Source organism: Coregonus lavaretus, assembly GCF_964263955.1.
Source record: "Coregonus lavaretus genome assembly, chromosome: 12".
Taxonomy (NCBI): domain Eukaryota; kingdom Metazoa; phylum Chordata; class Actinopteri; order Salmoniformes; family Salmonidae; genus Coregonus; species Coregonus lavaretus.
The window spans coordinates 37195812-37221910 of record NC_139999.1 but is presented as its reverse complement, the minus strand read 5'-3'; the positions used below and the strand labels follow the sequence as shown (position 1 = coordinate 37221910).

The window sequence follows — 26099 nt, the reverse complement described above, 5'->3', positions numbered from 1 at the left end:
TGGGAAGCTTGTGGAAGGCTACCTGAAACGTTTGACCCAAGTTAAACAATTTAAAGGCAATGCTACCAAATACTAATTGAGTGTATGTAAACTTCTGACCCACTGGGAATGTGATGAAAGAAATACAAGCTGAAAATAAATCATTCTCTCTACTATTATTCTGACATTTCACATTCTTAAAATAAAGTGGTGATCCTAACTGACCTAAAACAGGGAATTTTTACTAGAATTAAATGTCAGGAATTGTGAATAACTGAGTTTAAATGTATTTGGCTAAGGTGTATGTAAACTTCCGACTTCAACTGTACCACGGCTAAGGGCTGTTCTTATGCATGACGCAATGCGGAGTGGCTGGACACAGCACTTAGCCGTGGTATATTTTACATTTGTCATTTAGCAGACGCTCTTATCCAGAGCGACTTACAGTTAGTATATTGTCCATATATCACAAACCCCCGAGGTGCCTTATTGCTATTATAAACTGGTTACCAACGTAATTAGAAGAGTAAAAATAACTGTTTTGTCATACTCGTGGTATATGGTCTGATATACCACGGCTGTCAGCCAATCAGCATTCAGGGCTCGAACCAGCCGGTTTATAAATAGTAATATAGCATGGCCAGTATGGCACCTCTAAACCAGTGATGTCCTTTGTTTGTGATGTGCTGCTGCTCTTCTCTGTGTGTCACAGAATGCAATGTGCAATGCATCAGGCAGTCCACACACAGACCTCTTCCCCCTGGACAACCGCATGCTACAGGTGGACATCTACAAGGGGGTAAGTCCTTAATGGATTAACAACAATCTACATAACCTCCTGTGATAGGAAATCACTTTGATACTGTATATCTGTCAATCATTTTTGGGGGTCTTGATAAGATGAATAACCATAGAGGGGACTGTCTTTCGTTCTCTGTCTCTCTCTCTCTGACTGTACAGGGGGTGGTGCTGGGTTGTTTCTTTGGCCCTGCGGCCCTCTACATCTGGGCCATCGGGATCCTTGCTGCCGGACAGAGCTCCACCATGACTGGCACTTACTCTGGCCAGTTTGTCATGGAGGTGAGAACGTGCAGATATACTCAATGACTGTGTTTCTGTGTGTATGAGAGCGTTTGCAAATTGTATTGTTAACCATTATTGTGTGTGTGTGTGAGTGAGAATACACACACCTCAGGGTTTTGTGTAGGTCCGGATGTGGGTGTGTTGACTGTTAGTTCTCTCTCTCGCTCTCTTTGCCCCTGGCTCAGGGTTTCCTGAATCTGCGTTGGTCCCGTTTTGCACGGGTGCTTCTCACCCGCTCCATCGCCATCTTCCCCACCCTGCTGGTGGCCATCTTCCAGGACGTGCAGCACCTGACGGGCATGAACGACTTCCTCAACGTGCTGCAGAGCATGCAGGTCGTGGAGAGAGAGAGAGTGGGAGGTCTGGGGACATGGAGGACAAAGGAGACAGGGAGGCTTGACAGAGAGAGGAGACATGAGGGCTGGGGACATGCAGGTCAGAGAGAGAGGAGACATGGGGGCAGGTCAGAGAGAGTATAGGCTGGGTCTTTGACATGCATGTTAGAGCGAGAGAGAGAACCATGGAGACTGGGTACTACTGTTCTCCCAGTGGGGAACAGCTAGTCAGGGCTGGCTGGGAGTATTTTAGGGTGTTACACTGATGCTTGTATTCAAAGGTATAGAAGGGGACTGAATGCAGTCAGTTTTAACTGTTCTTTCTGCCTTTCCTTGTTCTATAGCTGCCATTTGCTCTGATCCCCATCCTGACCTTCACCAGTCTGACATCCATCATGAATGACTTCGCTAATGGACTGTGAGTCATCATAACCCTCTACCCCAGAGATGGGCGGCAGTTAGCCTGCCAAATAGTGGTTAGAGCGTTGGGCCAGTAACCGCTTGTTCGAATCCCCGAGCCGACAAGGTGAAAAATCTGTCGATATGACCTTGAGCAAGGCACTAAACCTTAATTGCTCCAGGGTTGCCTTTGATAATGGCTGACCCTGGCCGTGACCCCACTCTGTGGGGAGTTGGGATATGCAAAAAAACACATTTCCAATTCACGCATGCGTATAATTCATACTTGTAAATAAAATAAGACACCCATCAAATTATTATTATATGACTTCGATTGGTTCTGTGTTTTCACTGATAGACCAATTAGAACCTAATTTTCTACTAGTGCTGAGCGATTAGTGCTTTTTGAGGTCGGTTCGGTTATTAAAAAATAATCAGTTTTCGATTTATTATTTTAAACATGAAATGTATTATGAAATAATGACATTAAAATGATTTTAGAGCTTCCCTCAGCCATCACCTGCCTTTTTCTTATAATAATAATAATAATAATAATAATATGCCATTTAGCAGACGCTTTTATCCAAAGCGACTTAGTCATGTGTGCATACATTTTTACGTATGGGTGGTCCCGGGGATCGAACCCACTACCCTGGCGTTACAAGCGCCATGCTCTACCAATTGAGCTACAGAGGACCACTGACAGTGGGTTGAATTCTGTAACAACACAGAATAAAACAATAAGAGCCCCATGATGGTAGTGAATGCCTATTACTGCTTGTCACTTATTAACCGTAATGTATTCACATTACTTACTTCAATACAATATTTCAGTTGTGTATATTACTTAGTTTTTATTTGATGACTTTATACTTTTTCATTCCTTTGTCATCTCATTTTACATTTTAGTCATTTAGCAGAAGCTCTTATCCAGAGTGACTTACAGTTAGTGCATTTGTCTTAAGATAGCTAGGTGTGACAACCACATATTACAGTCATAATAGTCGAGGGGATTATTTAAAATACTCTTTGAAGAGGTATGGTTTCAGTTGCTTTTGGAAGATGGGCAGGGACTATGCTGTCCTAGTTTCAGGGGGAAGCTGGTTCCAACATTGGGGTGCCAGGACAGAGAAGAGTTTGGACTGGGCTGAGCGGGGTGGGAGGGCCAAGAGACCAGAGGTGGTAGAACGGAGTGCTCGGGTTGGGATAAAGGGTTTGAGCATAGCCTGAAGGTAGGGAGGGGCAGTTCCTCTTGTTGCTCCGTAGGCAAGCACCATGGACCTGTAGTGGAACATTTGTTATTTTAGCAGACGCTCTTATTAAGAGCGACTTGTAGTGAAAGCTACATGTTTTTGTACTTTTTTTTTGTACTGGTCCCCCGTAGGAATCGATCCCACAACCCTGGCATTGCACGAGCCATGCTCTACCAACTGAGCCACACGAGACTCCATCTCATCTCTGCTCAAGCAGTAGCAGCCAGCCAGACAACCATCTAACGTTATCTCTGTGCTTCCCATTGAACAAGTTATCCTATTTAGCTAGGCTAGTAGTAGCTAGCTACAACTATCAATCTGGTAGAGCTACCTCACGAACTAACTATCCCTCTCGTCGTTGTGTTGTCATTCCTCTTTCATGCTGTCTCCTATGGTCTGTGTGTATCCACCTCTTTCCGTGGCCGGAAAGAACAGGTGCAATGGATTATGGTCATTCATTGTAGTTAATTACCACGTTTCTGCGCTGAACTAGGTTGAATATTTGCCTAATGAAAACTCTACTTCCAATCAGCCCAGCGTCCCACATAGTTCTTGACTTCATTTCTCTCTAGAGAAACCCGAACTAAATGGAATTAAAGTAATTGAACCGACGTCAGTCAATTAGCTGTTTAATAACCGAACCCCCCCCCCCCCCCCCTGAAATGTTGGTTAATCGCTCAGTACTATTCCCTACATATTATACTACTTTTGACCAGGGCCTGTAGGAAATAGGGTGCCATTTTGGATGCAGTTAGATTTTCTATATTTGCACTGATAGAGAAATGATTTCATAAATGTGATGACAGTGACAATTTATCATTGTGCCAACTTACCATCTCAGCTGTGCCTGTGCTCCTCAGGGTGTGGAAGATAGGCGGAGGGGTGGTCATCCTGGTGGTCTGTGCCATCAACATGTACTTTGTGGTGGTCTACGTCACCAGCCTAAACAGTGTGGCTCTCTACGTGCTGGCGGGCTTGCTTTGCATAGCGTACCTATGCTTTGTGGGCTACCTGGTAAGTTGCAGTAGCAGTCATTATAACACCATGGACCGGGCTAGATTAGCACAGAACACTGTATATCAATACCAAAATAAAGTGGCTACTTTTCAATACTGAATGCAGGGTTTGGAAAGATGCATTGTAAACTATTATAGGAAGTACAATGACCCTCTTCTGACCACCTCCCCTCTTTGTGTGTGTCCACAGGCGTGGCATTGTCTGATAGCCCTGGGGGTCACCTGTCTGGACATGTCCTGTCTGGCCAGCAGGGTAAGCAACAACAGACCTCCTGTGTTCATAGATAGAGGAACAGCCAGAGTATGGCACGTAAAACTGAACAGGACAGTGTTTTAAAAGACAGACCAACCCGAATGTCGACTGTGCACAGTAGATCACCTGCTGGTTGTCAAAGAACCGTGGGTATTCACAGGGTGTCTGGGGGTTCTTAGTCTTAAATTAATGTATCTGTTTTCAAAGGTCTTAAAAAATGGGAAGGAGATGACTACAGTGTTTCCGTTATATTGTGCGGCTACTTAATTGTTGCCACCACGGCAAAAAAACTATTGAACATCAAATAATACTTGAGGCACACTTTAAAGATGTTAGAGAGCTATCCACGTGTGCGCCTCTGCGTGTGCCAGTGCGCGTCGGACCGTTGCCAGAGGAGAGAGAGGAGAGAACAAGGTAGCCTGTACAATTTGATAGACGACAAGACTAGAGCTGGGACTACAAAACAAAAATTACTGACACTGACATTGCCCTCTTCTTACCAAAGCAATTTTGCTTACATCGGTAATTTCGGTGATTCGGCTACACAACATTCCTGCAGATTTTTTGGTTCTAAAACCATTATTTGGTCAACAGTAATGTGCATTAACCTGCTTCCCACAATGAAAGTATCTGCCCTTTCCCTGTTTCGCTGCTGGCTCTCACACCCGCTCCCCTCTTTGCACACTGAGTAAAGGAAGAGATCCATTCTGATAAGTGCAAGCATACTGACAGTTGAGCAACATTTCAAAATGTAGGCTAATTGCAGGAAAGACCATTTTTAAAACAACTACTGTTAAAAAAGAGGAAAGTCTCTGCTTTATGAGTATAACAATTATTTCTCAACTGTCAATATAGAGCAAATAACACCACTTTACAAACAGTATGTCATTGAGATTATGCGCCAGCGGAACGGAGCGCACCATTTGTGCTGAAAAGGCATCAAGTAGCCTATATAGGCCTACCAATGGAAAGTTTTTGTAGAAGATTGAATTGCATGGCTATCTAGCAACCATATCATATTTAGATGATAGCTAATGTGTTTCGAGTTCCAATTTCCTCAGGTGGTAAATGATGTAGCCCTCCCGCTTAGCTACCTTGCTTTGAAGTATAGCCATTTGATACCTGATTCACTGAATGAGGGAATTATTTTATTCAACTTCTTGGTTTTACATTTACATTTTAGACATTTAGCAGACGCTCTTATCCAGAGCGACTTACAGTTAAGTGAGTGCATACATTTTCATACTGGCCCCCTGTGGGAATCGAACCCACAACCCTGGCGTTGCAAACGCCATGCTCTACCAACTGAGCTACATCCCTGGTTGTAGGCTAATGTTCAAATGTTATATCATAATACCTCCTGGAAAGCTCCTGGGTGAGTATACAATTGTTTTAGCCCCACTCTAACACCAGATTCTACAAATGAACTGCTCAACAGGACCTTGTTAAACTGACTCCGTTGTTTGAGCAGTGCTGAATCAAAAGCCTGCACACCCAGTGGCCTAGCTCTCCAGATGGAGAGTTGACAACATGTGTTTTATTCAGTAACAATGCTGTATATTTGACTTTAAGGCATTTTCCCCCATGGTATTAAGCTGGTATTGGTATCGAAGCCAAAATTCTGAACACTTAGTTTGTGATCTAGCTAATAATTAGCCCATTGGGGTAGCCTAAACAAATGCAGATGGGCAACCCCATGCTTCAGCCATCTATAGCCACTATGCTGCTACAGGAGAATGCTCATTGCTAAAATAGCACACCTGCCTGATAATGAGCCATGTAGGCTGTAGCCTTTGGTGAAAGAGCCAGCCTTAAAAATACTACTTTTTGCCAACATGGGCTCATTTCTAGAGGGGAATATTAGCAGGTGTGTGGAGCACGCAGACCTCAAAATTTTATATTAAATTGCATTCCAAGTAGCATTAAAAAGGTCTTAAAAAGTCTTAAATTCAACTTCATGGAACCTGCAGATACCCTGGATTTAACATGTAGAATCATCGGGAAAGGAACAGAAAATTACGCACCTGCTGTACACAACGGACGTTATTATGTAAACCCCAATGACAACAAACTCGTTCCTGTTCAGAGGCCTCCTTGTCACTTTGAGAGGATCCTCCGCGGTCAGCCATAGTTTTTGATATCCTGTATTTTCATGCTCAAGCAGAGCAGTTGTGACTTGTTCTCATGCTTTTCAATGAGAGAACTAAGTTTGAATTCTATTTCTCTCAAATTATTGCAGTCCTATTCCAGGTTAAGATGTGAAAAGTTAGTCTTGCACAATGGAAATTATTATGCTGCTGACATGATAATAAGCCCAAGTCTACAGTATTAGGTAGCTGCTATCTATCTATCTTGGATTGCGTCCTACCTCACAGGTCGCTCCTACCAGGTGGCGTGGCGAGAATCTGTCTCCGCACCACGTGCTCTCACCACTAGTGTCCCCCAGGGCTCAGTTCTAGGCCCTCTCCTATTCTCTCTATACACCAAGTCACTTGGCTCTGTCATATCTTCACATGGTCTCTCCTATCATTGCTACGCAGACGACACACAATTAATCTTCTCCTTTCCCCCTTCTGATAACCAGGTGGCGAATCGCATCTCTGCATGTCTGGCAGACATATCAGTGTAGATGACGGCTCACCACCTCAAGCTGAACCTCGGCAAGACGGAGCTGCTCTTCCTCCCGGGGAAGGACTGCCCGCTCCATGATCTCGCCATCACGGTTGACAACTCCGTTGTGTCCTCCTCCCAGAGTGCAAAGAACCTTGGCATGACCCTGGACAACACCCTGTCGTTCTCCGCTAACATCAAAGCGGTAACCCGATCCTGTAGGTTCATGCTCTACAACATTCGCAGAGTACGACCCTACCTTACACAGGAAGCGGCACAGGTCCTAATCCAGGCACTTGTCATCTCCCGTCTGGATTACTGCAACTCGCTGTTGGCTGGGCTCCCTGCCTGTGTCATTAAACCCCTACAACTCATCCAGAACGCTGCAGCCCGTCTGGTGTTCAACCTTCCCAAGTTCTCTCACGTCACCCCGCTCCTCCGCACACTCCACTGGCTTCCAGTTGAAGCCCGCATCTGCTACAAGACCATGGTGCTTGCCTACGGAGCTGCTCTGATCAGTCCCTACACCCAAACGAGGGCATTGCGTTCATCCACCTCTGGCCTGCTGGCCCCCCTACCTCTGCGGAAGCACAGTTCCCGCTCAGCCCAGTCAAAACTGTTCGCTGCTCTGGCACCCCAATGGTGGAACAAGCTCCCTCACGACGCCGGGACAGCGGAGTCACTCACCACCTTCCGGAGACACTTGAAACCCCACCTCTTTAAGGAATACCTGGGATAGGATAAAAGTAATCCTTCTACCCTCCCCCTACCCCACCCCCCAAAAAAAGAAAAAAAAACATTTAAATGTTTTTGATATATTGTAAAGTGGTTGTCCCACTGGCTATCATAAGGTGAATGCACCAATTTTGTAAGTCGCTCTGGATAAGAGCGTCTGCTAAATGACGAAAATGTAAATGTATTTGGTATGAATGTTTTTTTTCCTTACTGTACACTCATGACCAAAAGTATGTGGACACCTGCTCGTCGAACATATAATTCCAAAATCATGGGCATAAATATAGAGTTGTTCCCCTTTTGCTGCTATAACAGCCTCTACTTTTCTGGGAAGGCTTTCCACTAGATATTAGAACATTGCTGCGGGGACTTGCTTCCATTCAGCCACGAGCATTAGTGAGGTCGGGCACTGATGTTTGGCGATTAGGCCTGGCTCGCAGTTGGCGTTCCAATTCATCCCAAAGGTGTTTGATGGGGTCGAGGTCAGGTCTCTGTGCGGGCCAGTCAAGTTCTTCCACACCGATCTCGACAAACCATTTCTGTATGGACCTCGCTTTGTGCACAGGGGCATTGTCATGCTGAAACAGTAAAGGTCCTTCCCCAAACTGTTACCACAAAGTTGGAAGCACAGAATCGTCTAGAATGTAATTGTATGCTGTAGCGTTAAGATTTCCCTTCACTGGAACTAAGGGGCCTAGCCCGAACCATGAAAAACAGCCCCAGACCATTATTCCTCCTCCACCAAACTTTACAGTTGGCACTATGCATTGGGGCAGGTAGTGTTCTCCTGGCATCCGCCAAACCCAAATTAGTCCGTCGGACTGCCAGATGGTGAAGCGCGATTCATCACTCCAGAGAACGCATTTCCACTGCTCCAGAGTCCAATGGTGGCGAGCTTTACACCACTCCAGCTGACGCTTGGCATTGCGCATGGTGATTTTAGGCTTGTGTGCAGCTGCTTGGCCATAGAAACCCATTTCATGAAGCTCCCGACAAACAGTTATTGTGCTGACGTTGCTTCCAGAGGCAGTTTGGAAGTCAATAGTGAGTGTTGCAACCGAGGAGAGACTATTTTTACGCGCTACACGCTTGTGTGGCCTACCACTTCGCGGCTGAGCCGTTGTTGTTGCTCCTAGACGTTTCCACTTCATAATAACAGCACTTACAGTTGACCGTGGCAGCTCTAGCAGGGCTAGTCTGTAGCAACCACTTCATAATAAAAGTCCCAATGACCCATACTCCTGCAGCTACGCATTGCACTGGGCTGACTGCATTTTATGCTGAATAAATATCACCAGGCCCTAGAAAGCCCAATGAGAAAAACTTGTTAAGTGTTGGTAAGCACTACTTTATTTTTGGTTGGTGTCCGTGATCGATTTCTTTGCATTTCTCAATTTGAGACCATAGATTCCAACGTATTGGCATTGAACAATCCCAGTCACAATCACTTGATGAAAAGGGCTTTGCTGCTTACAGTACGTAGCCTATGCGTAGTCAATATACAACTGCTTAAGCATGCCGGGAATGATTCATGAGTTGATGAATGGGACATCCTACCAATCGAGTGCTTATGACATTAAGTAATAAGATAATCAAACTCGGATTACATGAGATTAACCATCTCTCACCCTCTTCCTCACCTCTCAACAGATGCGTCTGGGGCTGACGGGCCACACTGACATTTACCTGCTGAATGACATGGACAGCGACACGATGGTGGAGACATTAGGACACGTTGGAGGGGTGGCCATTAGCAGTGGTACAGTCAGTAGCTAGAGAGAATCCATAGGGGTCACCTAACATGGAGGATGCAGGACCAGCCAGTAGTGCTCCTCCTGTGCCTTAGTGCCAGCCAGACCTTCGTAAGTGCCCATCCTCATCATCTAACCCTTACAAGAAGCCTTAGAACACCTCACTTGACATTCCACTAGGCAGGTAGCCTAACTATGATTGCCATTATATTAAGGTTAGGCCTATGATCAAGGTTACCCCAATGAGTTGTTGGTTTTTATCATGTCGAGCATGCTTGATCAACATGGCACTATGAAAATTCTGCAAATGAATCACGGATCAGCATTTTTATGACTTTGAAAAGCTGTGATCATTTGAAATGGGAATTACACTGTGTGTAGTGAGTTTGTTACAAAAAAGGCAATTGTCACCCATTTATATGCATGTATGTTGTAGAATTTGTATTTATGAACACACAGAGAACTTCACTTTGGTAAGACTTTATCAGAGCAAGCACTTATAGGGCCAATCCACAGTTGCTACATCCATTTTTGAACGTATAAATTAATGATATACACTGAGTATACCAAACATTAGGAACACCTCCCCACAACCCTGTTTGCCCTCAGAACAGCCTCAATTTGTTTGGGCATGGACAGGAATGCTGGCCCATGTTGACTCCAATGCTTCCTTGTCAAGTTGGCTGGATGTCCTTTGGGTGGTGGACCATTCTTGATGCATAAGGGAAACTGTTGAGTGTGAAAAACCCAGCAGCGTTGCAGTTCTTGACAGAAACCGGTGCGCCTGGCACCTACTATCATATCCCGTTCAAAGGCACTTCAATCTTTTGTCTTGCCCATTCACGCTCTCACAGTCCATGTCTCAATTGTCTCAAGGCTTAAAAGTCCTTTAAACTCTCTCCTCCCCTTCATCAACACTGATTGAAGTGGATTTAACAAGTGACATCAATAAGGGATCATAGCTTTCACCTGGTCAGTCTTTCATGGAAAGAGCAGGTGTTCTTAATGTTTTGTGTACTCATTGTATATCCATTGTTTCTTGAAGAATATTACTTAAATGCCTCATGAGCATATATCTGTTGTACCCCATCAGAACCCAAAGTATAAGCTTGTTTTACTGCAATGTCTAAACATTGTATCGGCTCGAAACATGCTTAAAGCTACAATTTTGAAATCTTGGAGGGTCAGTCCTTGCATCCATAGCGCAGTCTATGAATTTGAGTGGTTACATTTCTCCAGGCCCATCCCTCAGCTTTTTGCCAAAACAGAGGCGGGGTGGCGCTTTGTTATTGTTTCAACTGCGGATTGGCCCTTTAAGAACAACTTCCTAACCTAGTTGCTCTGGCACTTGCAATTGTAACTGGAATGTCTTGGCCACCATTTTATTTATTTTCAAAAGAAGATATGCACCCACTGCCCTGCTTAAACTGGGGCAGGGGTGTTCAAAATAATGATACGTTTTTATTTATACTCAAGGTACTAATAGGTCAATATTTTAGATTTTGGGTGTAGTCATTTAAAATCTGTTGTATTATTTGACCCTTCTACAAATGTCCTGCTATTGGTCATTCCCTCCAAAGCACCTCAGTAGAACTGTTGCTTTGGCTTTACAGTGAAAGGCATAAAAGCAGCCCACATCATGCCCAAATTATCCAATTTCCTGAAGATAATTTCTAAGGGAAAATGTTGATGTGATACTAACAAATGTACTGCCCTCTTTCTGTGAAAGCCTGTGTTTTTGTTTGTACAAAACTCTACCCATTTGAAATTCTGTTGAAGTTTAAATTTGTATCCAAAGCCCAATATAATGAAAGATGCAGGCCTTTTCTGCATCTTGACGCTGTCTATGAAGTCAGAGGTGTCACTGCTAAATACAGCTCCTGATGACCATTGTAGAATTTCCATATTTTAATAGACTGACATTGAGTGTAGATCTATCATAAATATCTATCATAAATAAGGTCTCTGCGTGTGCATGATCACACCACTTTAGTGAAGTCATTACCTTGGATTGTTTTAATTATGCAATCTTCAAACAGAAGTCATTCACTTGAATGGTTTACATGATGTTTAGGTATGACTTATTTTTAATGTGGAATTTTATGTACTGTAGAAAGCCAGGCCAGTATTCGTATTTGGTCAATTTAACAATCACATAGATATAGTTTGACTTCTTTATTTTTATATAAGTATTTTTCTAAGGAAACTAAAGTATCAACAGTTTGTGGCTGTTATAAGTTTCGCTGGTACCATACATTTTGGATGAATAAAATGACATCATGCCAAATAAAATACAAATATTTGTAAAAAAAAAATACTTTTTCTGATTTGTCACTTTCCAAAAATAAATCATTATACTTTTCACTAATTTCACCATGTACAAACTCATTAACAGCATTATAAATATTTAAAAAACAGGCCGGACACTGAAAATAACATATGAGACGCTTTGAGCTACATTAGGTTTTTGTCAATACTTCTCGTTAGGGAGTGAACGTTATTTATAGTAAGGGTTACACGGAGAAAATCAGACCTCTCTGAAATGAAAATGGATGGCCCTCCCTTCAGAAAAACATGCCTACCATTTACCCTCACTTCCTGGACAGACCAGAGCCTTAGATAAGCCGTTTTAGAAACTGTTCTTCGTTCTGTAAGCATTACATAGCAACGCAGGAATTGATAGCCCAGAGGGCTGCGGGCCAGAAAGTTGTGTGTTCGCAGACCACCGTGGACAAGAGTAGGGGTGGAATGATCGCCTTTATAGTAAAAGCATTGCATGAATCTATCATCGTATTTGTAGGTCCGAGAACTGGCCTTTTTATAAAAAATGTCATGCAATTCTACGTAATTTTACATATTAGCCAAATGTTTTAATACCACACAAATTACCGAAATTACAGGATAAGAATGGACAGAGATAGATAAGCCTATGTGTTCAATTTATATTTCTCCAATGCTAAATCAGTGTGTATTGTTTGCAACGAAACGGTCCCTGTTTGCAAACAATTAAATCTGCGACGTCAATAGGAACCTGAGCATGGTACTTTCAAAAGTTAGGTCTACTTTTCCACCCCAGACCGAGTAGGCCTACCAACGCAGAAATATGTAAGCTTTAACTACTGGCTACTCTTCTCTCGTGGTTTAACCCAACAAGAGAAGGTCATAAGTGTTTCCTGTTAGATTCATTTGGATTTTAAGAATAATGACTAAAGGATTTCACCCCAAATACAGTATAAATGTTAGAATTATCATGTAGTGTCAACCCACTAACAGAGGGGGCGGTACTAAACATTCAAGGGTGAAGGGGAAGGCGGAAACTGTTTAGATAAAGACAAAGGTGGGAGGAGTCAAGTTCAGGAGGTATAAAATCGTATGTTTGTGTGTTTGGCGCCAGAGCTCCCTATGAATAAACATACAAAAAATCCTTCTTCGTGGTTATGGACCTTGAATCATTGATGATTAAAACCAGAGCCTTACAACCTCTGGTAATGATTCAAGCTTAGGTTGAATTAGAGATAGAAATTCACATGACAGATTGGTCCTTCTGAGCGGAGCTTAATACATCTTTATCGTTCTAAGAACACCGAAACCCGTGCACGGGCGGGTGATAGCATCCGTGAAAGAGTCCTGGCCTTCGACGTTAAGGTTATAAACAGGCCGGTGATTACTCTTATGAACGATAAAGACGTTAACGAGTTTGAAAAAGCATTTAAATCCAAACTGCAAGGAAAAGGTCAGTAGTTTTTATTCATGGATTTTTGGTGAAATGATTTGAACTTGTATAAGAATAGGAATTCTTGTAAAGGGCAGACAATAGTTACCAAAATCTCAAAGAAGGTAATAATTATTACGACTGGGGAGGGTCCGAAAGTGACCCTAAGTAAATAGCTATTACAAAAATAAACTAGTCCGAAATGACATGGAGTGAATGGCCATCACAAATGTAAACGAGTTAATATTGTCATTGTGCGAGATGCAGTGTAACAGTATAAACAGGGAGATAATTATCATTGTGTGAGATGGATGAGTCGGGAGTAGCGTATACGACTGGGGATTTGCTAGAACTTTGCAAATAAGTTTAGCAAATGATTGTATAAGGTCGTATATGTGTGAGACTTAATCCATCGGGAGACGTGATAATTATTTCAAGGAAGGAGCTAAAAATTAGGTCGCGTGAGAAAAAATGGTTATCGACCCCTTTCATGAAACCGGAGTTTTAAATAAAAAACTCTGGGTTAGGGGTTAAATAATTGTAAATGGTTAATTACAAAAGCAGATCATACATTGGCTCAAGAGACGCACTAAAATAATAGCTCCTAGAAGAATAATTCTGGGAATTATTACTAAAGGGGGGGGGGATTTTTATTTTTCCACCATGGGAAATAAAACTTCTAAAGAGATCGAAGAAATATGGTTTATGGATCCATTTGGGAGAAGAGGTATGAATTTATTGGGCATCTCGAAGTAAAAAAGTTAGTAGGCAGATGCATATAAAATGAATTTGAAAAAAACAGCGAAAGGAGGGGCTAGAGACAGCGAGTGTTTTTTTTTTAAGCGCGAAAGTGCTTTAACGGTAACAAAGGAATATTTAACCATCGTGACTGCATGGGTAAAGAAAAGGACAGTCAATTTTTTGGTTCAACGGGTAAAATGATTCGTGTCAATTAAGAATTGGCTAAAAACACCACAAAGCGATTATTTGAGAGGTACCTATAAAGTCCAACGATGCATATGTATGAACTTTCGCACTCAAACGTAGACGTACGTCATGAGTGAGAAAGTAGAGAATATTTGCATTTTTGGTCATTTGGCAGACGCTCTGGTCCGGAGCGACTTGCAGAACCAATAGAGGTTTGCATTGAAATATTCTGTTGTGTTGGGCATTTGAATGGCATAAGGTGAAATATGTGTGTATGAGGGAATTCAACGGCGGGTATGAATGATAACCGGATACTACTTAGTATTTGGTTGGTTAAATGCTGAATAAAAGATTTGAGGCGTGGTTATGGGGTAACTAGGAAGACGCACTTATTCAATGGGGAATGGGTGTAGGGAGAGAGAGTTTTTTTACGTGTATTAAAAGTTGCATTAGATAGCTTTAGTAATATTCTAGATAGGTCTATGAAAATATGTTACAAGTACGAATGACATTTCCTAAGAAGGAAGATTGTAGGGAAGTTTCCCGCGCCTCCCCCATAATGTAGGAAGGAGCAGGAGGGGGGGGGGGGGGGGTGAGAGACAGTACATAAGTTCAGATGGTAGGAATGTCATTAAGTGTATGCTGATCAACGATATCAAGCATTTGTTTTATTGATTGGGGCCGAATCAGAGAGAACCGTTAAAGATATTGAATAGCGAACTGAAATGGGTTAGCGGGAAAATACAAATAGTTGGAAAATTTTTAACGATAATTTATTTTCGTTACAGGGAAGCAAGTGGCATTGGCTGTTGTGCTGGGGGAATAGCGCCAGCCTATGGTGGGTTCTGGATTTGTTATAAATAAATTTATATTTTAAACTAAAGTGATGGAATAGACTACAATTATAACATCAGAAAAAGGACAATATAATTCGTAATAGTTATTATAATTATTATTGATAGTTATTGCAGTTATTAACTCCTGAGTGGCGCAAGGCACTGCATCGCGGGGGGGGGGGGGGGGGGGAGAAGGCGAGTAAAAAAATAAATAAAAATGTATTCACTAACTGTATTATCATTGATTCAGTAATGATAGAAGGGTAGAGAGGAAATAGGCAGGTTAAGGGTAGAGTTAGATAGAGAGAAAGAGGTAGTAAGAGCTATAGAGGGTGTAGTGCACCCTAAGACAGGAACAGAGGGGTTCAGGAGGGATTTGGAGAGTCTAGCAGCAAGCTTTAAGCTAAAACACAGGGGAAATTGAGAGGGCAGTCAGAACCCTAGTTGGGAAAGATTGGGCAGCTGTTCGGGGGCAGTGGGTTTCAGGGGATGCCAATGGAGTAGTCCTACCATGGGCAAATGATGGGCAATATGTTGGGAAAATAACTGAGTTGTGTAATAATTTAAGGGAACCTTACCATTGACATGCTGACTTCTCCAAAGTACATGAATGTAAACAGGAAGACAGTGAGACCATCAGCCAAGTGGCATACCTGAGCCTCCCCAGGGACAGAGAAATGATACTCCGTACCATCAGCAGCTAAAAAATAGCATTCCTTAGTGGAATGAGACCAGAAATAAGCTGGAATATTAAGAGGACTTTAGTGGGATGGGGAACTACTTCGTTAGCCGAGGTCAAGAGATATGCAATCCATCATGAGCGGAATAGTAGACAGGATAGAGTAAGAAAAATAACATACGGGAGCTGAGTATTTAATAGCCACTAGGGGAAATAGCTGGTAGAGGTAGAACTCCAGAATAGAAGGGGATAGAGATTTTCTTAGGGGGTGGATCAAATAATTGATAATGGATCATTTGAAATGAGATCACATGTAGCAGATTTAGAGTAATCAATTAAATAATCATTGTATACTCGAGGAATTTTGAGGGATTTTATGGATTAGTTATAAGGAATTAGATTGATACAAACATTATTCATGGGTTAGGACTGGGGATATCTGTATCATGTTTTGTGTGTACTACCATCTTTAGATTACAGATGGTAATTGAAGGTTAACAAAATGTATAACCAGGAGAAAGAGATTAGCTTATCTCATTGGAATATTGCTCAGGGCAAGGGGGAGCAGTAGTGAAGTTAGGCAGTATTTAGGTCATAAGAGGGAGCTACCAAATTAAGTTGAGCCTAACTATCTTTGATTGTTATTTTTCAATTGGGTTTTTCAAATTAAAAAAAACACACCCAGCATGATGTTTATAAAGGGTTGTTATGTTGAATTTAGGGGATTTTCAACAGTTCATAGGTGGTGTTTACTATGCTGTAGGATGGAACGGTTTGTTGGGGGATATTTGAACCTAAATTAATGGAATAAGCTGCAGTAATCAGAGGAATGTACAATCTAAGGCGAGACAACTATTGCCTAGATCATTGATTTAGCAATAGGATCAGGTAGATAAGGACTAGAGAAGAAAAAAAATTAGATGAAGAATGATGAGCTTTTTGGTAAGGATAGACTGCTGTAAAGCTTGGGTACTCCATTATGTACTGCATACGGGTAAATTAAGTGATCTTATCTATGGGAAGGCAATGGCAGCCCATGGTAAAATCATTTGGAACTCTGAGGAGGAAGAACAGTTTGTTGTTGCTCTCTTCCCAAACAGTCTTAGCTTTTCATACATATATCAGGGATGTTACCCAAATGGTAGAGAGTAAAGAGGGATATGACATTGGTCGTGATTTAAAGATTATGGGGTTTTTTTTGGTGGGCTATTAGAGATAACTGGGTTAATCACGAACATAGAGGTTTTTATTCTTTGTTGCTAGGCAGAACACTTAGGTGACCTAAATATGGACTTGTCATGTCCAACAATCAGTCTTCAGGTCAAGCCCGGGAGAGCCGGAGTAGAACAGAGTTTGAACTAAACATAAGTGTTTTTACAAGATAAGAGATTGTTTGATTGGATTACTAATTGATTCTGAACTGAATGAAAGTCGAATTTAGCCGCCATAAAGACAAAGGAAGTGGGAGGAGCAATAAAGAAGCAAAAGACAATCTCAAAAATGAAAGGCATGGCAATTGGTTGATAAATTACCTAAGAGAATGTTTAGGAAGGTGGTAAAAATTGACACATAAGCAGAACTATGTGTCAAGAGGGGGGAAGAGGCTAATTGTAGGATTAAATAATATACGAAGGAGAGGACAAACGAAGGAGAGGACAAAATACTTTTTAAAAAAAACATTTTTTTAGATACAGTCTAAAAAGAGAATGCAGTCAGAAATTGTTACATTAATCTGAACATATGTGAAGATAGTTTATTAACCACACCCGTATGTCAGAGGTTTTGTGCCCCACAGGTGAACTAAAGGAGAAGGTGACCCACTATCTAACCAGGTGACTGGTGAGCATCCAGTCACTAGAAGATAAACTGGAAGCAGGCCTGTTGGGAAGGGCCCTATCAGGTTATGTTGGTCACCGCCTTGGCCATTAGAATAGCAGAGAGAGGAACCTGGGTCCATGTTACCCACTGCAAGAAGGTAAGACCACATACAAGCACCACGCAGAGTTGAAGAGCAGAACTGGGCCACAGGGTCACCTCTGTCAACGAAGATCTCCTACCCAGACCTATCATCACTGTAGTGTGTTCCTAGGGTGTGAGTATGGGGTGGTACCGAGCAGAAGGACTCAAGACAGGAGAGGGTTGGCGGTTTTGGGGAATATGGGTGACTCTGAGCTGCATCATAGTCTCGACAATAGTCGTGGTATGTCAAGATCCACCACCACCTCGCACCAATTACGCTATGGCCTTACCATTATTAAGAAATAAAAGGGAAGCGACCCGACATACTGACCGTCAAGGGCGAGTGATCTACAAAATAGGAGTCAGAGAAGGGTGGGGAGTAAGATTCAACTTACTGGGCTTGCGCGGACAAATACGGATGGGATACTTGTCTAAGGAAAGCACAGGTACTGTCATTAATCCACTAACAGCAATAGCCCGAGTAGATCAGTCAAGGGATGACGGAGTCAATTCGACTAACCCGTCCACTATGAAAGATTTTCTCCTCCAAGAATGGAACCAAGGGGAAGTGGAGGGGGTCCCTGATGAGAATCTCTGGTTAAAGTGGATGAAATACACCGCTAGGGCCTTGGGGGAGACCAATTGTTATGCATGCTCCATTGGGCGACAGACAATGTTGACCGCCCCAATGCCAAAGGCAATGTTTCCTTGTGTATTAGACCTGGGGACCAATCAAAAAGAGCCAAATTGCACAGGGATTGGGCTGGCAAAATTGACATACTGGGCCAGCCCACCTAGATTCACTTTAACTCCTGGTGAATACCAGTGTTACATACATAGAAATGGCACCTGTAACTTGGGTGATTTTGATGGCTGTAAGGAGATAATTAATGTGACTGATTTAGATAAGGAAGGGAGGAAGAAAATTAGGAGCCTAACCATCCCTCAGACTGATGTGTGGTGGGCATGCACTAACAAAGGGAGCATTCGGCAGACATTACCAGAGGGATGGGTGGGTACTTGTGCACCAGTATTGTTGGTCCAACCTGTAAGAATTGGTCATCAAAGACCAGTGACAGGAAGAATAATTAGGAGAAAAAGAAATAAGTCAGGAAGGAAATAGCCCAATTTGGATAGATGGTATATGCATCCCCAGGGGTGTTCCAGACAAATACAAAGCTATGAATCAAATATGGGAGAGTTTTACTACAACATTTTTCTGGTGGGTGACAAACAAAAATATGGATTGGATAAATTATATCTATTACAACCAACAACGATTTATTGACCAGACTAGAGATGCAGTAAAGGGGATCTCTGAGCGATTATCCGCCATCCCGCTCATAACTTAGTAGAGGTTGGTTCTAGATCAGGCAGAAAGGGCCGGTGTCTATAGAAAGATAAGCCATTGTTGCACATTTATCCCTAACAACACCACACTGGATGGGACAGTCACCAGAGCTCTTACAGAATTAACTGCACTAAGTGAAGGATGAACTGAACTCAGAAGTTAGGGTGGTTTGATGAAATATTTGGTAAATGGAAAACCCTAGCAGCCACCATCTTAGGAGCGGTCAGTGTTTGTATGGGTATTCTTGTATTATGTGGTTGTTGTCTTGTTCCCTGTGTCCGAGGATTGGTGAATCAGGCGTTGGTGAAATGCAGTATCTAAACAATGATGAGAGATGGACTGACTCCGGACTCTGACCAGGGGAATGTGAAAAACTATCCTCCAGGCTTGGTGGATGACGAGGATTTGGACCCTGAAAGACCGCAATTGGATGAAATGTTTATTAGTTCTGATGTGATCTCTGAGATTAATCATGCTTGTAAAATACATTTATCCTGAATGTGGGAATATTTAGTCAAAGGGGTGGATTGTTAGATTAATTTGGATTTTAAGAATAATGACTAAAGGATTTCACCCCAAATACAGTATAAATGTTAGAATTATCATGTAGTGTCAACCCACTAACAGAGGGGGCGGTACTAAACATTCAAGGGTGAAGGGGAAGGCGGAAACTGTTTAGATAAAGACAAAGGTGGGAGGAGTCAAGTTCAGGAGGTATAAAATCGTATGTTTGTGTGTTTGGCGCCAGAGCTCTCCATGAATAAACATACAAAAAATCCTTCTTCGTGGTTATGGACCTTGAATCATTGATGATTAAAACCAGAGCCTTACAACCTCTGGTAATGATTCAAGCTTAGGTTGAATTAGAGATAGAAATTCACATGACATTTCCCTAAAAGCTGTCTGGGTTTAAACATCTTCTATTGTACAGAAAGTGAATAACTTAAATCTATTGATAGTAACAGAATTAGATTACTTCCCAAAACAAAGTCAATTTTTTGTCTCCTCGGCTATAGAAGGTTGTAGCTCAGTCTTTGAATGTGAAATAAACAAGACAATGATATTCACATATGCATCGGACTCGCGTCTTTCCCGGGTATTTTACGGCATAAAGCATCGCAGACCAAAGCGCTGTTAATAGATCACTTTATATAATCTTATCAGTTTTATTTACTTCAAAATCTTAAGCTAACAAGGGGTATGCCTGTGCTTTTTGCAATTTTCATTAATAAAAGGTAGGCCTATGGCATACCCTCTCATTACCCCTAAATTCGAGTCTTGGTTTTAATTTAGCCTACCTCAGTGACAGTGAAGGGCTGTTATTTAAAGACTGCATGGTGGGTGGAGGAATTGACGAACAAATCTATGGATATAGCAGCCTTTAGCCTAATTCTGTCTGTCAAAAAGGTAGGCCTACCTCTTATTTCTTAAATAGGAAGAAATAGGCTCCAACACAAATCCCTCTTGTTGTTAGTAAAGTGTAATTAAAATTAAGACCTTTAAATGAATTATGCCTACTCGAATTTGCCTACTTCCACCACCATGTGCTGTCCATTTCCTATTGATTTTACCGCGGCTGTTGCTTCAAGTTTCAGCGCCACAATGTAAGTTATTCGAATCTGGCTTATTGTGAGGTGAATAACTCTGATAAATATATAATGGGCAAGAAACATAGTTTTTACTGAAATCAATTATAGTAGTAGCAAGCTATCAAAGTTGACCTCCGGTCCTCATCTTTGCACTCTCCTTCTCAAACTGAACAGAACAGTCTGGCTAGTCTGTATGCATGAGTGCATTTTTTGGACTAGGCCTAATCAAAAATTATTTTTGGAAGAAGCCTTTGACTCTCCTCCTAAACTGCCACTGTAGACCTACACAGCACAGCCATTGGTTAGGCAGCACACAGTTTTTGATCAGCAATAGCAGGCCAGGGCTCAGGGTTGGAATATCTATTGCAGTGTGTAATGCAGCCTAGTTGTATTTAGAACATCCCAGCAGCTATCTTAGAAATGTAACTTTGCTCTTTGCTTCTCCTAGCATGCACTTCGTAGCCTATAGGTTATAGGCTATGGATCATTTGATTGTCACCACACTAAATAGCGTATAGGCGCACTTGATATTGCACACCCTGGCACATCGATATATAGCCTAATAAGCAACAAATTCTAAAACACTGAAAAATATTGAAATTTCATCAATTACAAATTACACGACCCTCCCCTGGAATAGATTCAATTAAAAAAATACTAAACTCTCCCCTTGACTGAAATTGAAAAAGCATAACCCTCCCCCATTTTCCTCCAGGTAACCATTCTGTCAATTTCGATCCACCCTTAGAATAGTTAGTAGTGTGCGGCTAGTTGGTTGAAAATAACCTTTTACCTACTTCTGTACCTGTTTGTGAAATAAAAATTTACCTCACATTTCAAAGTAAATGTTAGAAAATAACCAATATTATTTATTAAATAATAACAATAACCCTTCATGGTGAGGTTGACAATGGTCAATGAGTGGATTGGCTATAGGAGTTTATGGGTGTGTTGGGTCGCCTTCAAGGTGGCATTTTACTGGTGGTTTACAGCAGGTGTCTAGCAAAGAGGTAATGTTAGAAACAGAATACACAGAATGAAAGTGCCACTTGACTTCCTCAAATGTATTAACCTTCTTCAAAGTGATTGCCAGATTGAAATGCTGCTAAGCTTAAGTCACGCCCTCACCCAAAATAAATGACATCATCAATGGAATGTTATTTTGACAGATATAATCCATTCTATTACTTCTATTTCCAAGGGTAGAATGCAGGAATGGCAGGCATGGAGCGTTTTCTGGTCATGTCACTTGCTAATTGGCTGGTAGGCTCACTTGCTGTCTTTACCTGGGTCCTTCGGGGCAAGGTATTCTTTGTACATAGAGTAGATCACCCCTACAAATAGACAAACATTACAGTCATGTTAGTGTTTCATTTTCTGTTAGTGGTACGTGTGTAAGGGCACAACACGGTCACTGTCTTGTGTGATACATGTTGCCCTTGTAAATTGATTAAGAGATATTAGCTGTTGGGCCTGTGTATCTGTTATACAGCACATATTGGATTAGGACCTACCTAATGTCATTGCTCCTACTATAAAGCCTTGAGCTCCAACACGCATGTGGATGAGGTGGACGGACATCTTTGTGTCTCCCCGCGACTTGAGCCTCCACAGACCAAAGGCGACCACTGCAGCGCATCCTGCCATGCCTGTAAAAAAAACACATGGGAAATGCAATGATGACTGGGTCTGGGTGTATGATATCTAACCTTAGAACCAGGGTTGGAAAAGTGGATTACAATTTATGACTGACTGTGATTCAATCAAACATGCACTATGGAAAACATCCACTGTGGTGAAACCACCAACATAATTGATGCTCATGTAAAAAAAATAGTTTTTGTACAGCTTCACTTACCTATTGGGACAAAGGGAGACTCCTTTGCTTTCCTCATAAATTTTGATTCATTCTCATCATCATATGTTGACACATTTTTGTTGGAGGACATGGTGACTGCTGGGAGGAGAGAGGCAGAAAGAGAACTGGCTTGATGGACCAATAACACACAGTCCAACTTGTATCCTTCTAACTACAGTAGGCATTTCGCTACACTAGCAATAACATCTGCTAACCATGTGTATGTGACCAATACATTTGATTTGATTTAGTTACTGTATGTCATACACACTACTGTTGGTAAAATATAATGTATCCTCCATTGCAAAGATACAAATTTAATCAATCATTTATATTCCAGATGCATTGCTTATAACTCATTTCCCTTTACAACATACTTAGCTACGTGACACAAAGCAGGAACATGCCTTGAACTTATAAATTTGAGTTTCCTATTAAACTTACTACAGCACAGTAGACTAGAGGGATGGGCCCAGAGTTCGCACTTCTGCCCGGTTTCTTGATGTGGCATTTTAAACTAAGGTGTTTGACAATCATTTACAGTCACTGTTTTGTGTTAATGTATGTTTTCATAGCAAGTTATTTGTCCTCGTGACTTTAGATTGTCACCTAACGTTACTAGCTCGCTAGTATCCCAGACAAGGACAGAATCGCAGAAGACGGTCATCATCTAGAAAGCTAAGATGGAGCAGCATTTACAGTGATAGTACAAATTATTACACAGCCATTCGAGTGAGCTTTATACTATAGTTTAATAACTTACATTCGTTCTGTCGTAAGATCCCGTTAAATGCTGAAGAAGCTCCGTATGCTCTCTGTTTCAACCTCTGAAGTCATGCAAAGACAGTCAAGTCAATTTACCGGGTTCTCGTTTCCGTTTCACGCAATATTCCTATCGCGATAGAAAAACTGCGGTAACGTTAGTGTACCGTAATACACCGTAAAAACGTGCATAAGGACAAACTATCGAATATTTGTATATTTTTTTCAACATTCGATTTGATATGTAGGTAGGTTACAGTGATTTTTGGAAGCTATTAATTTGTTTATTTAAAATGAATAAAAGGTGATGATTGATCAGTCAGCAAGTTTTTTGTTTTTTTATTTAACCTTTAACTAGGCAAGTCAGTTAAGAACAAATTCGTATTTACAATGATGGCCTACCAAAAGGCCTCCTCCTTGTGTCAACCAGAGAGGATATTTGCCTCGGTTATTTATAATACTTGCCACTGTTTTTTGTTGCTTCATTGCTGTTGTTGCAGTTAAATGTATTGCACTCCAAATTATTCAATTCTGTCATGATGACATCCTTACAAATAATGAAAGTATCTGCACATACATCATTTCTACATTCATAATTTTTTACATTCTTCCTCAAACATCTATGCCATTTTACAGGCAGGCCAACTGGTGTTACTCTACCAAGGGTTTGTCTCCGTGAAATACCTTATTTTCCCAAAGTGAGCAGTCTGCAGTGAGATTGTTTTGGGAGTTACAGTTGAAGTCGGAAGTTTACATACACCTTAGCCAAATACATTTAAACTCAGTTTTTTCCTGACATTTAATCCTAGTAAAAATTCCCTGTTTTAGGTCAGTTAGGATCACCACTTTATTTTAAGAATGTGAAATGTCAGAATAATAGTAGAAAAAATTATTTATTTCAGCTTTTCTTTCTTTCATCACATTCCAAGTGGGTCAGAAGTTTACATACACTCAATTAGTATTTAGTAGCATTTCCTTTAAATTGTTTAACTTGGGTCAAACGTTTCAGGTAGCCTTCCACAAGCTTCCCACAATAAGTTGGGTGAATTTTGGCCCATTCCTCCTGACAGAGCTGGTGTAACTGAGTCAGGTTTGTAGGCCTCCTTGCTCGCACACGCTTTTTCAGTTCTGCCCACACATTTTCTATAGGATTGAGATCAGGGCTTTGTGATGGCCACTCCAATACCTTGACTTTGTTGTCCTTAAGCCATTTTGCCACATTTTTGGAAGTATGCTTGGGGTCATTGTCCATTTGGAAGACCCATTAACTTCCTGACTGATGTCTTGAGATGTTGCTTCAATATATCCACATAATTTTCCTTCCTCATGATGCCATCTATTTTGTGAAGTGCACCAGTCCCTCCTGCAGCAAAGCACCCCCACAGCATGATGCTGCCACCCCCATGCTTCACGGTTGGGATGGTGTTCTTCGGCTTGCAAGCGACCCCCTTTTTCCTCCAAACATAACGATGGTCATTATGGCCAAACAGTTCTATTTTTGTTTCATCAGACCAGAGGACATTTCTCCAAAAAGTATGATATTTGTCCCCATGTGCAGTTGCAAACCGTAGTCTGGCTTTTTATGGTGGTTTTGGAGCAGTGACTTCTTCCTTGCTGAGCGGCCTTTCAGGTTATGTCGATATAGGACTCGTTTTACTGTGGATATAGATACTTTTGCACCTGTTTCCGCCAGCATCCTCACAAGGTCCTTTGCTGTTGTTCTGGGATTGATTTGCACTTTTCGCACCAAAGTACGTTCATCTCTAGGAGACACAACACGTCTCCTTCCTGAGCGCTATAACGGCTGCGTGGTCCCATGGGGTTTATACTTGCGTACTATTGTTTGTACAGATTAACGTGGTACCTTCAGGCATTTGGAAATTGCTCCCAAGGATGAACCAGACTTGTGGAGGTCTACAATTATTTTTCTGAGGTCTTGGCTGATTTCTTTTGATTTTCCCATGATGTCAAGCAAAGAGGCACTGAGGTTGAAGGTAGGCCTTGAAATACATCCACAGGTACACCTCCAATTGACTCAAATGATGTCAATTAGCCTATCAGAAGCTTCTAAAGCCATGACATCATTTTCTGGAATTTTCCAAGCTGTTTAAAGGCACAGTCAACTTAGTGTATGTAAACTTCTGACCCACTGGAATTGTGATACAGTGAATTATAAGTGAAATAATCTGTCTGTAAACAATTGTTTTCAAAAATTACTTGTGTCATGCACAAAGTAGATGTCCTAACCGACTTGTCAAAACTATAGTTTGTTAACAAGAAATTTGTGGAGTGGTTGAAAAACGAGTTTTAATGACTCCAACCTAAGTGTATGTAAACTTCCGACTTCAACTGTATGTAAAATGGGAGGGTTTTCTCGCATTTTCTTTCCTTCTCTCCCACGCACCTCTCTGATTAAGAGGGGTTGGGTTAAAAGAGGAAGACACATTTCAGTTTAATGCATTCAGTTGTACAACTGACTAGGTATCCCCCTTTCCCCTTTCCCTTTCTTCTGTCTCCCTCAATCTCTCCATTTGGGCATGTTTGCTTCTCGTTTCATCACCTCTTTTTACTACACCTCTCTGTGGGCCGTCTCTCGTTCTCTGTCCTTCTCACTCTCACATTCTCTCTCTCATTCCCTCTCTCTGTCCCCCTGTTTCGCTATGCCCAGGCATCACAGTTTGCCTTCTGGGCCCCTTTTCCTGGAAGCAGGGCTCTACAGCAGAGGCCACCCCAGGGCAAGATGGCAAGGAGGAGGGGGAACAGGCTTCTTCCTGCAAATCACATTGTTAAGGAGGTGTCTTCACTTCTTGTCTTACATGAGTTCAGCTTGTGGTCTACGATGTGGTTGAGATATAAATATATTTGTAACCAGGGGTCTTAATCAAAAGGGACTACTACACCACTGTTTTAGTTAGCTTCGCTATGTGTGTCTGCTTGCCACACCCTTGTGAGTTCTGGTGTTCTCTGCTTATCCTGTCTCCCTCTCTTCAGCCCCCTCGTTCCTGCCAGACG

General features: G+C 41.8%; 2 protein-coding genes across 4 annotated transcripts in view; one reads left to right on the top strand and one right to left on the bottom strand.

Annotated features, from left to right (window-relative positions):
- LOC311137951 (natural resistance-associated macrophage protein 2-like) overlaps nt 1-11728 on the top strand; it is a 48556-nt gene extending 36828 nt beyond the window's left edge. For both annotated transcript variants that reach the window (XM_084172578.1, XM_084172577.1), the window contains exons 11-17: nt 692-778; nt 940-1059; nt 1248-1397; nt 1742-1815; nt 3910-4063; nt 4256-4318; nt 9314-11728. In XM_084172578.1, the coding sequence (XP_084028704.1) occupies nt 692-778; nt 940-1059; nt 1248-1397; nt 1742-1815; nt 3910-4063; nt 4256-4318; nt 9314-9439 (774 nt within the window). In that variant the 3' untranslated portion in view covers nt 9440-11728. The remainder of the gene's footprint in view (nt 1-691; nt 779-939; nt 1060-1247; nt 1398-1741; nt 1816-3909; nt 4064-4255; nt 4319-9313) is intronic.
- A 9568-nt stretch (nt 11729-21296) lies between these two features.
- Nucleotides 21297-23210, bottom strand: LOC311138014 (HIG1 domain family member 1A, mitochondrial-like). Of its 2 annotated transcripts, none has more exons than XM_084172659.1 (4): nt 23089-23173; nt 22326-22421; nt 21982-22116; nt 21297-21801 (listed from the first exon to the last, which is right to left on the bottom strand). In XM_084172659.1, the coding sequence occupies exons 2-4, from the start codon at nt 22414-22416 to the stop codon at nt 21737-21739; spliced, it is 291 nt and encodes a 96-aa protein (XP_084028785.1). In that variant the 5' UTR covers nt 22417-22421; nt 23089-23173; the 3' UTR covers nt 21297-21736. The 2 variants fall into 2 exon arrangements, with proteins under 2 accessions (XP_084028785.1, XP_084028784.1); XM_084172658.1 differs by having other exon boundaries at nt 21298-21801; nt 22326-22424; nt 23089-23210.
- Between the last annotated feature and the right edge of the window lie 2889 nt (nt 23211-26099).